General features: G+C 37.9%; 1 protein-coding gene and 1 non-coding gene across 5 annotated transcripts in view; both read left to right on the top strand.

Annotated features, from left to right (window-relative positions):
- The first annotated feature begins 10725 nt into the window (after window positions 1-10725).
- Window positions 10726-10832, top strand: LOC114679075 (U6 spliceosomal RNA). Its single transcript, XR_003730763.2, has one exon. It is a non-coding gene; the product is annotated as a U6 spliceosomal RNA (small nuclear RNA).
- A 7801-nt stretch (window positions 10833-18633) lies between these two features.
- CCNH (cyclin H) overlaps window positions 18634-21711 on the top strand; it is a 36317-nt gene continuing 33239 nt past the window's right edge. For 3 of the 4 annotated variants that reach the window (XM_078003714.1, XM_078003713.1, XM_078003712.1), the window contains exons 1-2: window positions 18649-18836; window positions 20165-20287. In XM_078003714.1, coding sequence (XP_077859840.1) covers window positions 18720-18836; window positions 20165-20287 — 240 coding nt within the window. In that variant the 5' untranslated portion in view covers window positions 18649-18719. Of the gene's footprint in view, window positions 18837-20164; window positions 20288-21711 lie in introns of all 4 variants that reach the window. The other variant, NM_001266446.1, reaches the window with a different exon arrangement.

Genomic DNA, 21711 nt, shown 5'->3' with positions numbered 1-21711 from the left:
ACTTTTAAGAAGATCATATTTTAGGTATGCAGTGATTATAGCCTAAGGAGTTCAAGAGAAAACATGGTTGGAAGTCATGTTGTTCTATGCTTATACATTAAAATTTAAAACGAGAAATTTAACTTGAATGGAGAATGAATTGTTGTTCACATGTTTCTGCATAGTCTGGGTAAGTTTACATTTCTGTTCATCGTCAACAAAACATAGTAACAACATTAAAGAGAGTCTTTGGGGGGCAGTAATCATGGAAGGCACTATGGATGATGCAAAGTCATGAGCAATCATGTAACCAGAATTAAATAAATGGTATTAGGGAACTGCAGAAGCAAGATCTATATTTTTCAATATAAGCAGGTTCCAGCAAGCCATGACCTTATGAGTAATAACAATGTTAATGCCTTTTTCTTTGAGTAAGCGATATCAAAGTAGCCAGGAATGGTACATTTTACAATAAAGAAGAGTGGGCTCCTGTACCTGAACAGGAAAAAATGATGCCTGTATACTATTAGAAAATGTCATCTGCCATGGGCCTGATCAGGCTTGCACATTCTTGCTCTGTGTGCCAGATTACTAGTTTTATCCATTCCCTGCTACTGATAAGGGGCACATAGGCACTAAGTAGGTCAAAGTGACCACAGTAAGATTCCAGGTTTGTAGCAGGAGAGATCTGAGTGATCTGCTACCTGCTACAACATTTTGTAGCTTGCTCAGAGAGTCCTGGACCCTTGGGACCCCTACTTTAATGCAACTCCCTGCATGTACAGGTGTCGTCTTAGCCCACTTCATCAAGCCCTGATACTTAGCAAGGAGAACCAATGCAAATATGGGGATGCTCATGATTTTGCTGTACTGTGAGCAATTAAATCCTTTGTCTCTGACCCAGGAGTCTCCTGTTTTTTGCCAGTATCCTTGATATAGTAACAAACTAACTTGTTAGATTGCATTAGGGTAAACTTTCAGAACCTTCACAGTTTTCGGCAGACACTACAAAGAATCCCTTCTCAACTTATTATTCTAAATCACCATCAACATATCACTGTAACTTACATGTGCCTGTGAATTTCATAACACATTTTAAAATCAAATTAACCACATAGACAGGAGCCTGACAAAAAAGTTTTGCCCTGTACTCTGCACACCCTATGGATGGCGCTAGATAGGTTTCCATTATTTGAATGGCTACTTAAGTTGTAAAGTTGAAAATGTACTCAAGTTTGCTTTTGTTTTGTGAAACTGAGAGTCCAGAAATAATTTAATAATCAAAGCATGTTTGTACAAGTAATTAAGAAAGATAATAATTTTAAAATAACTTTTTAAAAATTAATATATACCAGACAGTGATCAAATATTTGAGGAATCTAATCTCTCTCCCCCACTGCAAGACTCCATTTTAGTGGTTCCTATATCTATTACTGTGAATCCCCCTTGAATAAAGTCTGTCTTTCCATCTTTAAGAAAAATTTTAAAAAGCTGAGCACAGTGGTGTGCACCCGTAGTCCTAGCTACTCAGGGGAGGAGCTCTTGAGACCAGGAGTTTGAGTCCAGCCTAGTGCGATGTCTCATAAAAAAAAAAAAAAAAAAAAAAAAAAAAAAAAAAAAAAAAAAAAAAAAAATCACTTCTTGATCTTTTGACTAAGATCAAGGGTGAATGTTTGATATATATTATCTCATTTAATCCTATAATTCCATTATCCTCAAATTTTTCTACCAATTAACAACATGTTTGAAGTTTCATCCTTAGTTAATATATTAAAGCATTCTACTTAAAGGAATGGATAAATGTAAGCTTAAGATAAGGAGGGTCTTAAAAGGAAGGCGGGTGTATTTGCAGATATTTTTAAAGGACACTGGATCAGCTCATAGATTGTACATAAATGACCAAGACCAAGAATAACAAAAATTAGGGTTCTTGAGGACCTCAGGAATTAGAACTACAGACATTAAAAACCTTTTCAACACTGTTTCTTGTCTTCTTTTCTTTGGTTCTCTCTTGTGTTTTATTCCTCTGTCTACCTAAAACTCTCAATCCAAGGCTGAATCACTACCACTAGTGAATGCTGGATTAATATCCTCACATCTTTGCCATCTGAAATAGAAGGGTTCATTCCTCTAACTCAAGCTTAAATTTATAAGAAAGAGTCTGACTGGCATGACATATGTCTGGTGCCCCCTCCTTGGACTAATCACTGTGGGCACAATGTACTATGATTAGCAATCTTTACTAAAGGTAGTCTATTAATCCCAGAAGAAGGGAAGGATGCTGGGAAAACCAAGCAAAGTAATATCCAAAATAATAATTTAAACAATTATGAATTTATCTTTACTTTAAAATTATGAACGAACCACGTCAATATCATTCACTTATTTTTTGATAGAAAGAAGAGTTCTTATTCAAGTCCATAATTTGAATGCCATCCAGGGAGCCATAATCTACACAGCTAAGAGATTCCTACTATTTATGAACATGACACTGAAGTTTTGTTTTTTTAAAAAAAGATGCTCTGTGTGGCCAAGAAATGTATTCTAAACACATTGTAGTTATCAAGGATCATCAACCTTAAAATATTACTATCACTGAAAAGGGATTCCCTGATATGACCAATACAGGCAGTAGGGCTTACTATTTATCTTTAATAAAGAATTATATTAAACCTATTCAATGTCATAGAAATACTAGTTAATTAATTCAACAGCATGTTTGAATTTACATTAGAAAGCAAAACCACTTGTTTTTGAATATCTGCACCATCATCCACATGCAAGCATTGTACATAAATGTCATCCATGTTCTAATCATGAATTTTGACATCAAAAGTGCTCAGTTCATGTGAGCACTTTGCAATGAGTAACATTTTCAAAAACATTTATTTTTATAAACTTGAAAACTTTGACAATTTCTTTCACTAGAGGGCATTTGATAATACTGATTCTAAGAAACTCTGAGTATAAATGATAGGTCAGTATGATCTTTATTACTATACCCATTTCTACTATTGGCATCTTTCCATTAAGGGAACATCAAGGTATATCTGTTCGATATATAGACCAATGAAACAGAACAGAGGCTCAGAAATAACACCACACATCTACAACAATCTGATCTTTGACAAACCTGACAAAAACAAGCAATGGGGAAAGGATTCCCTATTTAATAAATGGTGCTAGGAAAACTGGCTAGCCATATGCGGAAAACTGAAACTAGACTCCTTCTTTACACCTTATACAAAAATTAACTCAAGATGGATTAAAGACTTAAACCTAAGACCTAAAACCATAAACCCTAAAAGAAAACCTGGGCAATACCATTCAGGACATAGGCATGGGCAAAGACTTCATGACTAAAACACCAAAAGCAGTGGCAACAAAAGCCAATATTGACAAGTGGGATTTAATTAAACTGAAGAGCTTCTGCAAAGCAAAATAAACTATCAGCAGAGTGAACAGGCAACCTACAGAATGGGAGAAAATTTTTGCCATATATCCATCTGACAAAGGGCTAATATCCAGAATCTACAAGGAACTTAAACAAATTTACAAAAAAAAAAAAAAAAGAAAGAAAGAAAAAAATCCCATCAAAAAGTAGGCAAAGGATATGAACAGACACTTCTCAAAAGAAGACATTTATGCAGCCAGCAAACATAAGAAAAAAAGCTCATCATCACTGGTCATTAGATAAATGCAAATCAAAACCACAATGAGATGCCATCTCACACCAGTTAGAATGGTGATCATTAAAAAATCTGGAAACAACAGATGCTGGAGAGGATGTGGAGAAATAGGAATCCTTTTACACTGTTGGTGGCAGTGTAAATTAGTTCAATCATTGTGGAAGACAGTGTGGTGATTCCTCAAGGATCTAGAACCAGAAATACCATTTAACCCAGGTGGGTATATACCCAAAGGATTATAAATCATTCTACTATAAAAACACATGGACACGTATGTTTTATTGCAGCACTGTTCACAATAGCAAAGACTTGGAACCAACCCAAATGCCCATCAATAGTAGACTGGATAAAGAAAATGTGGCACATATATACCATGGAATACTATGCAGCCATAAAAAGGATGAGTTCATGTCCTTTGCAGGGACATGGATGAAGCTGGAAATCATCATTCTCAGCAAACTAACACAAGAACAGAAAACCAAACACTGAATGTTCTCACTCATAAGTGGGAGTTGAACAATGAGAACACATGGACACAGGGAGGGGAACGTCACACACCGGGGCCTACTGGGGGCTAGGGACCTAGGGGAGGTATAGCATTACGAGAAATACCTAATGTAGATGACAGGTGGATGGGTGCAGCAAACCACCATGGCACATGTATACCTATGTAAAAAACCTGCACGTTCTGCACATGTATCCCAGAACTTAAAGTATAATAAAAACAAAAAGATTTAAAAAAAGATATGTCTGTTCAAAAGGAGTAGCTTTGACATGCTAAGTGACTCACTTGGATATAAGAAAGGTACATGCCACACTGAAAAATCAGGTTGAAGGTATGATTACAGGAACATTCTAAAGTTGTTTGATATGTGAGTACAAGCAACTAACTCTACTTCTCCTGGGGAGGGGGTGGGAAACCGTACTGAGACAAGATAGTGATGGTCTGAAAATAAAGACCAAGATAATTTACTACCTGCTATCATCATTACATCATCTGGCAGGCACATCTGAGGAGACATTTTAGGGCTGAAGGGCTCCTCCCTAATTTTTCTGAAATGAGGGCCACATGACTTTCCTGGGACCTAGCTGCTTTTGCCTTCATGGCCAAAATACAACAGAATTACAAATTGCATTTTATCACTGTATTGGCATAAAGATGACTATATTACTATTTTATGTTAAAACATTTTCTTTGATGCAAAGGGTCTTTTTTTTTCCTTCTAACTTAAAGGACATTAAAACATAATCGTGGGCCCCTAAAAGCACTGTGGTTCCTAGGCACTGCACCTACTGTGCCTAATGGAGAAGGCGGCCCTGGCTAAAGGCACATCACTTACTCTTCCATAATATTCATTCTTGAAAATCCAGTTCAGTTAGGGTCTTGGCAGTTTTAGGATGAGAACTATTACAAAGTCAAAGATTCTGAATGACTAGCTAGTGAATACGAGGATCCACTAATTTAAAAAGAGTATCTGCACCATCATCCACATGCAGGCAGTCCATTTTCTGTTGACTGAAACAGAAATGTTAGAGTTGAGAATTTTAGATTGAAAAGAAGTACAATGTAAAAGCAGCTGTTTCTAAGGACGTTTCTGATGTTACCTTTGAACTCAATAAGTTTGCAGAAAAGAGTGTCTTCTTTAGAATATAGTTAACATCTGTTGGTTGACCTGGTGCCACGTTCTGTACTCCAAGCCACCGAAAGGCAAGCAAACACTTGAGAGTTGTTTGACAAAAATAAACATCTGTGTCCTAAATAAGAGGAAGTCATTTTATGGTATTCATCTAGTCATTCAATAAATATTAATTAGTGCCTAGTGTATTAGTTGTTAAAGTTATGAGGCAATTCTGGAATTGTGAAAATGCCTGGTAAGTTTAGAAGCCTGCAAGCAATTCTTTAGGCTGGAACTCTGCATGTGCTGTGGGGTGGAAGATGGCAGTGATGCTAGAAAAGCAAACGTCAGATGTTGAACGGAATTGTTTGCCTTGTTAATGAGGTTGATTTTATCCTAAAGTTGATGAGGAGCCAATTAACAATTTTAACTGGAAGAGTGGTGTGATTAGATCTATAATTGAAAAAGGTGTCTACAGTGGTAGTATGCACTGGTTTGCAACCTTGCTTTCAGGACAGAATCACACATGGAGACTTCAAACATGTGCCAATGTCCAGACTCCACTCTGCAGATTGCTGGTCAATTAGCTTGAGGTAGGGTCCTCAGCATGAGGGTTTGTAAAAATTGCCCGGGAGTTACCAATGTGCAGCCAAGATTAGCAAATCACTGCTATGAAAGACAGACTGGAATAGAAAAATACTGCACTCTGCTACAGTGCGAGATAATAAGGAACTAAACTAAGAGAACCAGAGAAAACCGCACACAGGAAGAAGAAATTTGGTTGGTTGGATTTATCATGAGTTATTACAACACGATGAGGATAATAAAATTGGTGTCTCCAGGATCTAGCCACATGGCTCCACCATGTGGATAAACTATGATGTGCCAAGTTGGCTCATTGCTTTCTTTCCCTCTGATCCTGGTTGCTGTTAACATGACAATATTAGTTTAGAAATCAATCTTAAAAAACAAAAGTAATGTGCTGATTAGCAGAAAAATGTGCATTCATACCTGAAAATATTTAGAATTCCAATACTTTATTCAAACCTGATATAGTACTTACATGTGAAATTCCTTTATAATGTTTCCTTGGGTACAACATTTATTTTTAGAAAGGTACTTACTGCATTTATTAAGTTCAAAATTTATTAAGTAGTGAAATTATTATATTTATTTTGAGGTAAAGTATATAAAGAATATTGCTTTAAGAACTCAAAAGTTGGCCAGGCGCGGTGGCTCGTGCCTGTGATCCCAGAACTTTTGGGAGGCCAAGGCGGATGGATTGATCACCTGAGATCAGGAGGTTAAGACCAACCTGGCCAACACTGTGAAACCCCATCTCTACTTAAAAAAAAAAAAAAAAAAAGACGAAAATTAGCCAGGCTTGGTGGTGGGTGCCTGTAATCCCAGCTACTCAAGAGACTGCGGCAGGAGAATTGCTTGAACCTGGGAGGCGGAGGTTGCAGTGAGCCCAGATTGCGCCATTGCCCTCCAGCCCGGGCAACAGAGTGAGGCTCCATCTCAAAAAAAAAAAAAAAGGAACTCAAAAGTTCATAAAATGCCAAACATTTATAACTGCTTTTTATATCTATCTATAAGATTCCTTGAAAGCAGCTTCATATTCATACTACCTTTATTCTTGGAATATACTAAAATAGTTCAGGTAGAAATTTTAAATTGATTAGAAGAAGAGCAAAGTAAATTTGCTAATTTTTATGACAGTATAGGTTTCTCATCTTATTTAATTACTCACCTAATTCTCTTCAAAAGCTGAAATGTGTGATTCTTAATGGCAAAATAAAACATTTTCATAGTCTGTAAACTTTCATACATGATTGGCTATTGCAATTTATCAATACCTCTTCAAGAAAATTCTGAAAATGAAATTATTAAACTAGTGAAATTAACATTGCATTTCTAATTCTCCAGCCTCCAGGCAATTTGCACAATAAGCAGTTTTTCAGTTCGTAATTAAGGTGTACTTTTCATCTCAAGGCTTGAGACAAGTTTAAATTTCAATTCTGTAGCCTGATTTAATGTATTAATCCAAAGACTTGTATTTTACTTCAATACTGTCTTTTGTTCAGGAAGAAGAATAATTCTTATCACTGAAATTTATCAAAATTATTAAAGAGAAAAAATAAATTAATTCTAAAACTGTATCAATGACTAAGAATATCACTTCACGTACTGAGATGATGTACTGTTGATTTAACTATATCCTCTCTAGGTGTGGAACAGTAATTAATTTAATAACTATCTTGAGAATACCTTCTACATGTTAGGCACTATGCAAGCATAACAGGTAATAGATGTCTCAAAACAGAATATCTAAACTTTAAATCTTTTGAAGGAGTTAAGATAGTCACACATTAAAAAGTCAGGCCTGGCGTGGTGGCTAGTGCCTGTAATCCCAGCACTGTGGGAGGCCGAGGCAGGTGGATCACCTGAGGTCAGGAGTTCGAGACCAGCCTGGCAAACATGGTGAAACCCTGTATCTAATAAAAATACAAAAATCAGCCAGTTGTGATGGCAGGAGCCTGCAATCCTAGCTACTTGGGAGACTGAGGCAGGAGAATCGCTGAACCCCGGAGGCGGAGGTTGCAGTGAGCCAAGATTGTGCCATCACACTTCAGCCTGGGGGACAAGAGTGAGATTTGGTCTCAAAAAAAAAAAAAAAGTGCAACAGCTAGGGAACACAGAATACATTCAAAACCTAAAAATTTGAAACAAAGTAAATACAATGAGGAAGAGGAGTTCACAATAAGATGAAATAGTTTGGAGAATAAATAGAAGTAACAGGATTTAAGTTTGATGAACCTAAAGAGAATCTGCATAGGCAGCAGTTTAAGGCATTATAGTTAGGGACTATGAAAAGAGCAAAAACTGAGAAATAGAATATACAGTTTTCAGTCTAGCAGTACTGGCCTCACCCAGAAGCATGATAGTAATGGAGAATTTTGGCTATGACCTACTGAATCTGATTCAACAATTTAACAAGATCCCCAGTTGATTTGTACATATATTAAAATGTTAAAAGCACTCTCTTAGAACATTGGTGAGCCAAGTTTTTTATAGTAAAGGGTCAGATAGTAAATATTTTGGGTTTTGCAGGCCAAATGGTCTTTGTTTCAACTCCTCAGCTCTGCTGTTATAGCTTGAAAACAGCCAAAGATGACAATATGGAAATGAACAAGTGTGGCTTTGTTTCAATAAAACTCACTAAAGTGATGGTTAATTTTATATGTTCACTTGACTGGAACACATGGTGCCAGGTATCCGGTTGGAAGTTGTTCTGGGTGTGTCAGTAAGGACATTTATAGGTGAGATTAACATTTGAATCAGTAGACTAAGTGAAGCAGGTTGCCCTCCACAATATGAGTGGGCCTCCATCAATCCATTGGAGGCCTGAATACCACAAAAGGTGAAGTAAGGGAGAATTCACTGTCTGTCAGACTGTTTTCTTCTCCTGCATTTCAGCTGAAACCTCTACCATTGGTTCTCCTGGTCTTTAGCCTCGCACTGGCATTATACCACTAACTCTCCTGGGTCTCCACCTTGTAGAATGCAGATCCAAATCATGAGACTTCTCAGCCTTAGTAATTAGGTGAGCCAATTCCTTATAATAAATATATACATAGGAACACTGATAGTCCATGGCATGAACTGGTAGCAGAGATACACAAAATACCTGCACGAAACACTCCTAATCAACCACTTCCAAGAAGCAACAAGCTGGGTGGCTGTGTATACAGTACTTCCAAGCTTTTTTGGAAAACTAATCAATACAATAAGATTGACTGGTTGTTCCACTGTTGCTGGACAAAGTGGTGAAGGAAAAGAATGAGCTCAGGGATTCAAATTCACAGCTCAAGCACCACATAAATGACCTGAGTTTCTATCTGTGTCCTAAAGGAGACCCTTATCTCCTATAGCTAAAGGGCTAGGTTGAAAATTGAATGCAGAATACCATCCCGAGACTAAATTACAATTTAATTGATTATAAATTCCCAGCCTTGTTGAATGTCTACTGTTAAAGTGTGGGCATTGATTGGGAAAGAATAAGATTTAGGATGAGGATGTGTGGGAAGACTTTGACAAAGCTGAGGATATTGTGCCCCTAAATTCTCATGTCTCTTTACCAATGGAAGAGGCCCCTCCATTCCCAGGAGGTATGGCCTCCCCATCCCCAGTGGAAACAGCCTCCCCATGCCCCAGTGTCAGTGGCCTCCCTACTACCAGTGGCATCAGCCTTTTTAATCCAGTCTGAGATTAACCGTGCATTGCCTGAGGAAAGTTTAATGGCCTCCCACGAGACAGTTGCCATGCAAGACAATGCTGACTGTCCTAAGACCCACCTCTCTTTGTTTCTAGACCTATAGGTAGACTCAAGTCCCAGCAGGCCCCTAAAGGTGAGGTAAAAAGTATATGATTCATGAGAGGGCTCACTACACTTCAATGGAACTGCTTGAGTTTTCTAATTTGTACAGACAGAAGTCCAGGAAACATGTGTGGGAATGAACACTAACAGTGTGAAATGAAGGAAGATAAAGTTAGATCAGGCTGAATTGATTGATATGGGCTCACTGAGCATAGCCTGCATTTCGTGTTACAGCTCAGAAAGTTGGAAAGGGCACTATGAATTTGTTCAGTTGGTTGTCTGAAACATGTTCTAAAAGGTGGCTCACAGTAAGTGAACTGAAAATGTCAGACTTGCCTTGGTATAATGTAGAGGAAGAAATTCAAACACTTAGGGAGATTGTCACGTAAGACCTATCCACCCACACTGGAAGGATTCATAAAACAAACTTTTACCAGTACTGAGAGAAATAAATGTGTGAGGGGGACCCTGGCATCCTTGAAGAGCTCTTTGATGCCTCTTCTCTGTAAGCAAGACCATCTTAAGTATGGATTTGCATGCAATGCTTCTGCCAAAACTGTGATCCTGGACTTACAGAATTCCTTTTCCACGGGCACAGGATTCCAGAGATTCCACACAGCATTGCTTCTGATTAAGGAACTCACTTCACAGCAAAAGAAGTATGGTAATGGGTCCATGCTCATGGAATGTGTAGGCCTTATCATGTTGCCCACCATCCTGAAGTAATTTGTTTGATAGAACAGTGGAATGGCCTTTGGAGAACTTAGTTACAGCACCAGCTAGGTGGTAATATTTTGCAGTGCTGAGGCAAGATTCTCCAAAAGGCTGCACATTCTCTGAATCAACATCTAATATATAGACAGAGCTGTTTCTTCCATAGCAAAGACTCATGGGTCCAGGAATAAGGGGCAGAAGCGGGAATGAATTTATTCACTATTACTCCTCGTGACTGACTAATAAAATGTTTTGCTTCCTGTTCCCATGACCTTATGCTCTACTGGCCTAAAAGTCCTAGTTCCTGAGGGAGAAATGCTTCCAGTAGGAGATACAACAATGAACTGTGCTCACTTCAGCAGCACATATACTGAAATTGGGATGGTACGGAGAAGATTAGCATGGCCCCTGTGCAAGGATGACATGCAAATTCATGAAGTGTTCCATTGAAAAATAAATTAATTAATAAAAACTGCTGCCCAGCCACTTTGAATTCCTCATGCCTCTGAATCAACAGGCAAAGAAGAGAGTTGCTGTGCTGTCTGCGGTGACTGATCAGAACTAGCAAGGGGAAACTGAACTGCTATTGCACGATGGAAGTAAGGTTGAGTATGTCTGAAATGCAGTAGAACCTGCAGGATGCCCCTCTGTACTACATGTCCAGTAATTAAAGTCAGTGTAAAATTACAACAACCTAATCCAGGCAAAACTCCTAATGCCCCAGATCCTTTAGGAACGAAAGCTTGGGTCACTTGACCAGGTAAAGAACCAGCTAAAGAAAGGCAAACAAACAAACAAACAAAACACAGGATAGTTAGTGAAAGAAGGTAGTTATAAATATCAACTACAACCATGTAACCAGTTACATAAATGAGGACTGTTAGGAGTATTCCCCCTTACTTTGTTATGAAATGTTCATGTGTGTATAGTAAACATCTTTTTCTCCCTCTCTTATTCCTTTATTATGTAACATATAATGTATTGATTTATTAACATAATATTTAAGTATTGTTCAACTTACATCATAGTATTTTTTAAGTTACAGGATGTCAAGGAGAAGAGTAAACATCAAGAACTTTATCTCCTTTTCTGGGGAATGGGTAATGCATATTCAGTTTTATGTGAGATAGTTATATTATGTAAAGTGGAGTTATGACCTTGTATTGTGTTTATTTGGAAATTAAATATGATTTAAGGAGATGTATATGAATGCCAAGCTGAGAAGGGATAGATTTTGTTGACTAGGACAATGGGGTGCCCAGATATTTGGTTGAACATTATTCTGGGTGTGTCTGTGAAGGGTTTATAGATGAAATTAACATTTGAATCAGTAGGGCGAGTGAAGCAGTTTGATCTTCCCAATGTTGGTGGGCCTTATCCAATGTATTGGAAGTCTAAATGAAGCAAAAGACAGTATAAGGAAGAATTTTCTCTTGGTACCTGACTTTTTTTGTGATGGTGCATTGATCTTCTCCTGTACTTGGACTGGAACTTACACAATCAGCTCTCCTGGGTCTCCAGCTTGCAGTCAGCAGATCATGGAACTTCTCAGCATCCACAATTGTGTGAGCCAATTCCAATATCCAAAATATTATGTATTATACATACATATGTATATGTACACACACACACACACACACACACACACCCCTCCTATTGGCCTATTGGTTCTGTTTCTCTGGATAACTTAATACATTTATAGACATCAAAATTTGAATTTTGTACAATTTTCATGAGTCATGAAATATTACTCTTCTTTTGATTTTTTTCAACCACTTAAAAATATAAAGGCCATTCTTGGCTTGTGGACCATACAAAAATAGACATTGACGGAATTTGGTCTGTGAGCCAAATTCACATTTTACTGACCCCTGTCAATAGATAAACCAAAAAAAAAGTATCCTTTCAATTACCTTTATCATTTGAATTCTAGACTTTAAAACAACAGAAGAATAACTAAAGAGGTTGATAATTTTTATTACTCTACAACGAAAGTACATTTCAATCCAACTGTGAGAGAATACATTTTTTCTTCACCTTTTATTTATCCAGTGAGAATGTTATTAGTCATTTTTTTTTTTCAAATAGATATTAAATTTCACCATGGTCATGTTGTCTGGATAAGGCCAACACATGACTAAGCATCCTCCATTTTTCTTGTCTTAGGTAACAAAGAATAAAAGTATGGTTTTCTTCAATCTAATAGAAAAGACGAAGATTCTTAACAATAAGGACACCATCATTCTCCCCATTACCCAGGCTATAAAAATCAACTGGAGTAGTGGTTCTCAAACTGTGGTGGTCCACGTTCCAAGTATTACGTGGAAATTAGTTAGAAATGCAAATGCTTGGGCCTGCCCAGGACTGGCTGAATGAGAAATTCAGCAATCTGTGTTTCAACAAGCTTTCCATATGAGTATGACGAACACTAAAGCTTAAAAATCACCAAACTCAAGGTAACACTTAAGGATCCAGATTCTTGGGGCTTCATTCCAGACCTACTGAATTGGAATCACTGGTTTGTGTTTTAACATGATCCAGATGATTGATATGTTGATTCACATTTGAAAGTCACTACCTTTTAGAGTTGCTGCTCCTCTTTCATCCCACCACCCTATCCGTCCTATTTGCCAAGTCCTGTAAATTTTACATTTGCAAAAACTTTCAAACAAGATTTTTATCAACCAAAATTCCTAGGCCCTGCTTCATAATTTCACATGAAAATATATTATATGGATTGGTTACATCTCATAGAGCATATGTTGTATGATATACATGATATACTACCCATCTCTCTATCTGGAGACATAGTGAGGAATTCCCCTTTATAATCAAGAATCTCATGTAGCTAGTTCAAGAACACAGGCATTTGGGTATCACTTATAGACTTAATCCTCTGTTCTATTTCTTTTTTTTTTTTTCTTTTTATTTATTTATTTCTTTTTTTTTGTTTGTTTGTTTTTTGTTTGTTTGTTTTGAGATGGAGTCTCGCTCTGTCACCCAGGCTGGAGTGCAGTGGCCGGATCTCAGCTCACTGCAAGCTCCGCCTTCCGGGTTTACGCCATTCTCCAGCCTCAGCCTCCCAAGTAACTGGGACTACAGGCGCCCGCCACCTCGCCTGGCTAGTTTTTTGTACTTTTTTTAGTAGAGATGGGGTTTCACCGTGTTAGCCAAGATGGTCTCGATCTCCTGACCTCGTGATCTGCCCGTCTCACCTCCCAAAGTGCTGGGATTACAGGCTTGAGCCACCGCGCCCGGCCCCCCTGTTCTATTTCAAGTTATTTTAATGAGGGTTTATAAAGTCCTCACTATCAAAACAGTCACAAATAATTTCCAGATTAAAGTAATGCAATTCTGATCATTTCATTCTCCCATTGAAAATGTTTGACATTCAAAGCCCTCTTATCAATCAATCAAGCGATTCTACTTCCTAGTCCTTAGAGACACCCTGTACATTGTGGCCCTTTGCCTTTACTCAAGCAAATCCTATCCACCGACAGTGCCCTCTCCCTCAGTATCAATACAAATTCACAAAAATATTATTTCTTCCAATTAGCCTATGCCATGTGTCAACGAAGTAATAACTAACAATTTAAAACATTTTATAGAAGTCAACTAGTCTGCTATATCTTCACATGTATTAACTAATTTAATCCTCACAACCACCTTATGAGGTAGTTACAACTATTTTCTTCACTATGCAAGAGATGAAACTTAGGGTAAGGTAGGTTGAAGTGACTGTCTCAAGAATGCTTTATTAATGATACTTGTGAAGAATGGTGAGACAGACCTTTTCAAAGTCAGCTATGGAGATAGGTTTCAGGACCACGGCAGTAAGGTATTGCAGTGGGGGAGTGAGATTGGACTAAATTCTAACTCCAATAAGGACAAGTGGGAATTTATAACCAAGAAGCAGGGTGGGGAGCAATGGATGGAAAATTACTAAGAGTAAACACCAAGGATAAAGGATTTCTGGCTAAACTGACCTGATGGGATTATTGCTGAAGGCAGGCCAGGGTGATAAGATATTGAGGGTGGTCTGATACCAAGGGTAGGGGATATTCATTAAAGTGATGTGGCAGGATTCTTGCTCCAATTGGATTCTACAAATGGTCCCCAACTTACAATGATTTGATTTTATGATGGTGCAAAAGCCATACATATTCAGTGGAAACACTTCCAATTTTGAATTTTGATCTTCTCTTGGGCAAGTGATTCACAATACAATACCCGCTCCTGATGCTGGGCAGTGGCTGTGAGCCGCAGCTGTCAGTCAACAATGCAATCACAAGAAGCATGTTTAAGGTAGGCTAGGCTTCAGCATGTCTAAGTTAGGCTAAGCCGAACTATGATGTTCAATAGGTTGGGTATATTAAGTGCACTTTCCACGTGGAATATTTTCAACTTATGATGGGTTTTTTTGTATCGTAACTTCATCCTAAGTCGAGGAGAATCTGTACTAGAACAGAAAGGAAAGCCCAAGATCAGGCTTAGTCAAGCAAAGGACTCAGAGAAGAGCCTGATTATAGTTTTGGTCAAAGGAGAGAGTGTGTGTCAGCCCTATCCAAGGTTACCATCGTTGAGAGGGGATTGTATTCATACATGCTATAATTCTACTAGAGTCAAAGAACCCTGGGACAAGAACTGTGAGATAGTCATTCTTGTGACCCCATCACCATATCACTACCACCTAACAATTGATACTAGGCCTTGTGTATAGTGGTGATTTACTAAGTATTTGCTGAATTGAAGATGGCTTTATAGGATTTTCTCTTTAGTACGTTGTCATGTCTTCTTTATGCCTTAATTTGAAATAGTCTTAAAGCAAAAGAAAAAGCATTTCAATTTTGAGGGGGTCACATACAGATCAATGATATTTTCTAAATGCTATTTGTTCTTTTTATTTGTCTTCTTTTAGTAGTACTCTGTTTTCTAGAAACTAGGTACTTGCTTCAGGCGACTCCTTTTCTTCTGTTAGTTGTAACTTGACAACTGAGAATAAAACTAAGAAAGGATTTTGCAGCCAATGCTGCAAATACAAATTTGTTAATTGTATATTAACCAAATATGACTGCAAAAGGTTACTAAATACTCATTGTAAAGCTGTATTTTAAATGTCAGAAATCCATGTCAGTAGCTGAAGGCATACAGTTTTATGTTACATTTTAAAGTAACAAAGATATCGTGTTTTTCTTGTGAGCATAGATGTGGTTTAGTCTCTTTTATCCCCCCCCCCCTTTTTTTTTTGTGTGTGTGTGTGTGTCCCTGAAATCAGAAATGGTGTGAACATGAGTATGCTGATGCATTTGAGAAACGAGGACTATAAATTAATCTGGCCACTTTATAAGATGTTTTATATTAGACTGTAAAATTATTTCAGTTGCAAACGTATTTACTGGTAACTCCCATATACTTTTAATGCCCCTTTTTCTTCCTTTTCTCCTAAGATCAGGCAATATAACGTTTTTACTTTTATTTTTCCCTAAACATTAAGATCACTAGGTAGAGCCTGAAGAAAGAAGACTGTCCTGAAGCAAGAGAAAGGAAATCCTAATACTCTTATGGGAAATTTTGGAATAGCATGTGGATAAGTACAGGGCATTTCTGTGGTGGCCAAACAGATGACACCTGCTCAGTATCACCTAATCTCTGATTGGTAACCGTTAGTTTACAGGCAATGCCTGCAACTCAAAATATTTGGAATTTGTCTACAAGTACATACCATAGCACAATTTAACAACTGCAGCACAATAAAAGAGATTGTATTTACTTTTAAAAGTCATTGAAATATTTCTTAACATTTCACTTCTGAGTAGTGTCTAATGAAATAGTAATATCTTTGTCAACAAGCTGTGAATTTCCCTATTACTCTTCTAGGAAGAATAGGTTCTATCTGGTTAGCTGGTTTGTTCTTGTTTGAAATATCTTCATTTAGTAGCAGGGAAATTGTGATTTAAAACTAATGGAGTTGGGAGGCCCAGGAAGGTGGATCACTTAAGGCCAGGAGTTCTAGACCAGCCTGGCCAACATGGTGAAACCTCATCTCTAATAAAAATACAAAAATTAGCTAGGCGTGGTGGCATGAGTCTGTAGTCCCAGCTACTCGGGAGATTGAGGCTGGAGAATGGCTTGAACCCAGGAGGCGGAGATTGCAGTAAGTAGAGATTGTGCCACTGCACTCCAGCCTGGGTGACAGAGCAAGACTTTGTCTCAAAAAAGAAGAAGAAGAAAAAAACCTAATGGAGGTGTGAGTGGGGGTAGAAGGGAATTGGCCATGTATTGATAATTTTTGAAATATATTTCTCTGTATTCTTTATATTTGAAATTTTCCATAAATAAAGTAAGTAAAAATAATAGAAGTGAAGAGAAACACCTGCTGCTTTTTAGTTGAAACTAGAAATGGAAATAGGTAAATGCACAAGTTCTACATTCCAGTGTGCCTCCTGTGGTAGCAATAGCAAAGAAACACTTTCGCACATCAGGCTAAGTAGGAGACCATCACAGCATCCAGTCTGCTTACTTTAATAAAAAAAATCATACATGAGCCTTAATGTTAGGGCATCAGCAACAATTGTATTCTGCAGACAGTTAATTTAGACACAGCCCAATTCCTACTACAACTGAAAAATAAGATCAATGTCAATTTTCATGAACTAAAATTTGTTCAAGGTTTAAAAAAAGTTACACCAGCAATGCCAAGTTTTTCATATATTTTTCCTAAGTGACATTCAGAAATTTTACTCATATCCCTGTAGAAATCATAGTCTGCCAACTCTTTTAAATGCCTATTTCTATTTTCCTTTACATAAAACTAAGGAGTTGTCAAATATCTTTCAGAAAAACAAAATGAAAAGAATTTATATGATATATATAACTGTCATGAGTCTAATACTTTATATAGACATTTAATTATCTAGATCACTTATTTTCCTATCTTTTGTACCATTAATGTTTTTCTCCATTAAATTATTCTTTCCCCCATATGCAACATTTTAGGTTGTTCACAATTCGTTGTTATCAATTTGCCATGCCCTTCAATCTTCTCTTTCTCTTTTTCTCTCTTAGCCAATTTACGACACCAGATTAGCCACATATGTTGAGTGTGTGGATCGCCAAAATTATAAACCACAAATGGCATAAGTTTGAGGAATTCAAATAACTGTGGCAAACTCTAACCTCAACTGCACCCAACAAAAATGAACAAGAAAAGACTTTCCCTATCTTAAGCCTCTAAAAACATTTTCATAGAAAGCAGAGTTAAAGCCATCCTGCCACTTCTTTTTAGGCTTTTCAAGACCTAAATTCTCTAGGTCTCATCATCTTTCTCTTTCTATTTATTTATTTATTTAGAAAAGCTATTTGCCATAGGGAAATTTGGATATATAATAAATACATGAGAGAATAAGGTATGCCTAAATGGGACACTTCAGAATCAACGTAAATTTTGGATCTCACCTGCAATTTTGAAAGTCCTATTAATTTAAAAACTAGTAAATACCTTAATATTCATGATAGCTTACTGTAAGATTCCCTAGAGGCAATGAAGATGGGAATCTCAAGAAAACTAAAACTACCATACATCTTGGCTTCAGAGGTGAAAATAGGGGGAGAGGATTGGCTAGTTATCAACAGAAGGGAAAGTGCTTTTTGCACAGAGAAAGAATAGACAAGGCAACAAAAGTGGCAAACTGTAAGGGCCAATACACATCCACTGCTTCAAGTTTTTCAGCCATGTTCCATTCTCAGAGATTTCTGGTAGTACTTCAAGAACACCGATCTCCAAACTCCTCCTGAAAAGGGCTAGGAATGCTTCTGCCTGAAGATCTTACCTATTCTTTCTGGGCCCCATGATCTCCCTACATGATTGATCAACCTACTATTTCAACTCGAAAAAGCCTTTTCACAAATGTCAACTTCAGTGAGGCCTCCATTTAAAAATGAACACCCTACCAAGTCCTTTCCTAATTTCTGATTACACCCTGTGAATTTACATCAACCTACCCCACACCCTCAGTTTATGCCTCTTTTGAACATTCCTGCCGGGCTTCTCCTTTAAATCTTGCCTGGAAGGGGCGGAGCTATGTCCCAGGCTCACCGGGAGGAGCGTTCCGTAGGCTCCGCCCACCTACGTCTCAGAGGGCGCCCCAACAAACCCTGGATAAGGTCTCTTCCTAGTCCGCTCCGGAAATGCGACTGCGTACGCGCTGGACACGCAGTCGTGACGTCAGCGCGCCCGCGCTGGCTGGCCGGACGCCCTAGGGGTTCGGTTGCTTTACGCCACGGCACTGCTGCGTTTGGGTTGTCTCCTGCAGGCTGTCTGGACCTGGTCACGATTCCACAATGTACCACAACAGTAGCCAGAAGCGGCACTGGACTTTCTCCAGTGAGGAGCAGCTGGCAAGACTGCGGGCCGACGCCAACCGCAAATTCAGATGCAAAGCGGTGGCCAACGGGAAGGTGAGGTTTTCCCGACGGTTGCCCAGTTGCTTGGTCACTAAATTCTGAGCAGCTGCGGGAGCTCTTCTGGCTCCCAGGACAGTCTCACTCCCTCATTTCTCTGCCTCTGCGGCGCGGAGTGCGTTTATATATTAAAATAAGCGAGCACCTCGCGAGGTTCCGTGGGTACAAAGGCGAACAACGCCATCCCCGTGGTCGAATGGCAGACAAGTAACCAGTCTTTGTAACGTGGTGAAGAAGAGAGTAGGTAGTGTGCTAAGGTAGTGCGTGGCAAGAGCCGTTCACTTGTCAAGCGGTGATGTTGGGGAAGGTTTTTCCCAGTAGCCAATGCGGAGAAAATGGGGAAAGGACGTTCCAGGCAGTCAGAACTACCGTGCAGAGTGGGAGGGAGGTCAGAAGTTACAGGGCTGGTGCGTGGACGTGTTTGTGGTCGTATGTGGCCGAATGTGAGTACCTGTACAGGAATGGCTGGGGAGGGTAGGAAGGGAACTTGTTTGTAAGTGGAAGTGAGGCGTTTGAAATTTCCATTGAAAGGATGAGGAACCTTTGAAATATTTAAAATGGGAAGCTAACCTTATCAGATTTCCGTTCTGGAAACAGCGCTCTAGCAACCTCGTGGTGAATGGGTTGGATGAGGGCGGGAGACCGGCGACGGAATACAAACCAAGTGACTAAAGATAAGGTTTGGACTGTGGCCCGCTAGCCAAGTCCCTTCTGTTACAGCTCTAGGGCTGGTTTAATCTTTCTTACAAGCTCCACTCCAGCAAGTGTTCAGTGTCTCCAAATTACTGACACTGAATTACTTTACTTTACTTTCTACCTTTAATTCACATCACTGATTTTAGCACCTGAATTAGTTTCCTTAAGGGCTGCCTTAAAAAAATCACCACAGACTGGGTAGCTTAAAATAACAGAAATTTATTGAAACATTTGCTGTTTTTTTACAACTTGTGTCGTAATGACTGACCGAGAAACGAATGTTGGAAGCTTTCCAATCATATTTGTAAAAAGTCTGTCTACTTTTAAATTTGTAAATAATGATATCACAGCTGTGAGCATATGCACATAGCCTATCGTGATTGTTTATATAATGAAGCAAAGGTCTAGCTGACATTCCGAAAAGTTGTGAAATGATGGTACAGTTTTAGTTTATTATTTTCCTACAGCTATTTTGTGTAATGATTAGCGAATCTATAAAGAAAACGAGGCGTGATATATTCCCCTTCGTTGGAGATATAAACTAAATTTAATCTGGATAGAGAAAAATGTTTTACAATTGTTTAATTCATTGAATTCATTGAACTTGTGTTGTAATTGTTGATCTAAAGGTTCTTCCGAATGATCCAGTCTTTCTTGAGCCTCATGAAGAAATGACACTCTGCAAATACTATGAGAAAAGGTTATTGGAATTCTGTTCGGTGTTTAAGCCAGCAATGCCAAGGTCTGTTGTGGTAAGTTACAGTAGTGATGAAATATAATGTCCTTTAGTTGACTTGTGAAATTTGACCTCTTCTAAATTCCCTGTCCACTCTAGTCTTAAAAATTCACGTTAGTTACAATTAATTAGTTTTTGGCACATTATATCTTTTTCAATTCAGGCCTTAACTCATGAATTGCTGTATCATATCTTCAAAAGTATTTCAAGTCTCATTTTGTGGTCAGAAAAAAATTTGAGGTCAGGTAATGTTATAAAGAAAGAAACAAAATAAATTACTTTTCTCTAAGTTCTCAACTAGTGAGCCATAGAACTGGGACTAGAACATAGACTACTTGCTTTTCCAACTCTGTGACACCCAATAAATGTTTGAAGTAATGCATTCTTTCATAATTGGTAATCATATGCCCCAGCTGAAACTGATACCATAAGATTTTTTTAAGCCTTAATTAGTAGAAGCTGGAGTTTTATCTTTGGTTAAAAAAGATTGTCTTACTGCTTCAGATGTATGGTTCTGAGGACCTGTTTGTTTTTTGCTGGGGTGGGCAACCGTGAGGAGAAACAGGTAGCTGAGATTAAAAAGCAGAAAGATAAAAAAGCTACAGTGGGAGGGTGTTTAAAATGTCTTTACGTTATTCTCTCACAGGTTTGTTGCAAAGAACAAATATAGAAGTGTATCTTAAGTAAAAGACTGTTAAATTTTAAAGTTATACAGTGTGACTAGCTTACGACCGAGTAGAGAATAATCTTCTGGGAAATTATCTACATTTTTATAGTTGAAAAAAATTTGAAGTATGTTGAAAATATTAAGTCCATAGAATTTATAATTTTTTTTCATCTGAGATATCAAAGATTCAGAGAGAGTTTTAGGTATACTTGATTAGTTTATATCTTCAGATTTGGTTTATTCTTACAAAAGAACTAAAATGAGGCAGTAAATTTAAGTGATCTTATCAAATGAAGAAAAAAATCCTTTAATGAACTTCTTTATGGAATTTATTTTTAAATAACATGTTTATCATTGGTGAATAATTTTTTGTTATACATAATGACAAAACTAAACTTTTAAAATACTTAAAAGGAAATATTCTTTTTTCTATCATAAAATAGATTAGTGGTTATTTCATTGGTTCCAGCCAAATGATATAATGGTTAAAAGTACAGGCAGGTCTTACTTGAATTCATTCCTGTTCCTTATTAGCTGTGTGACCTAGATAAGTCAGTTCACCTCATTGATACTCAGTTTCCTTCTCTGTAGAGATAGCAATATTTCACCAAGCTGTTGTAAGGGTTAAAACATGATGATAGTTTTGTGCTTATCACAGAGTCTGGCACTTGGTATGCATTCAGTAAATGGTAGTGCTGCTTCTGCCATTCAGTTGGCAGCAGTGATCACAAATCATGGGAATGGATACAAAACAATGTCACAAATATGTAGTG

The sequence above is a fragment of the Macaca mulatta genome, chromosome 6 (assembly GCF_049350105.2).
Source record: "Macaca mulatta isolate MMU2019108-1 chromosome 6, T2T-MMU8v2.0, whole genome shotgun sequence".
Classification (NCBI taxonomy): domain Eukaryota; kingdom Metazoa; phylum Chordata; class Mammalia; order Primates; family Cercopithecidae; genus Macaca; species Macaca mulatta.
Note: the sequence above shows the minus strand (reverse complement) of the source record. Positions and strands in the feature narration are given on the sequence as shown.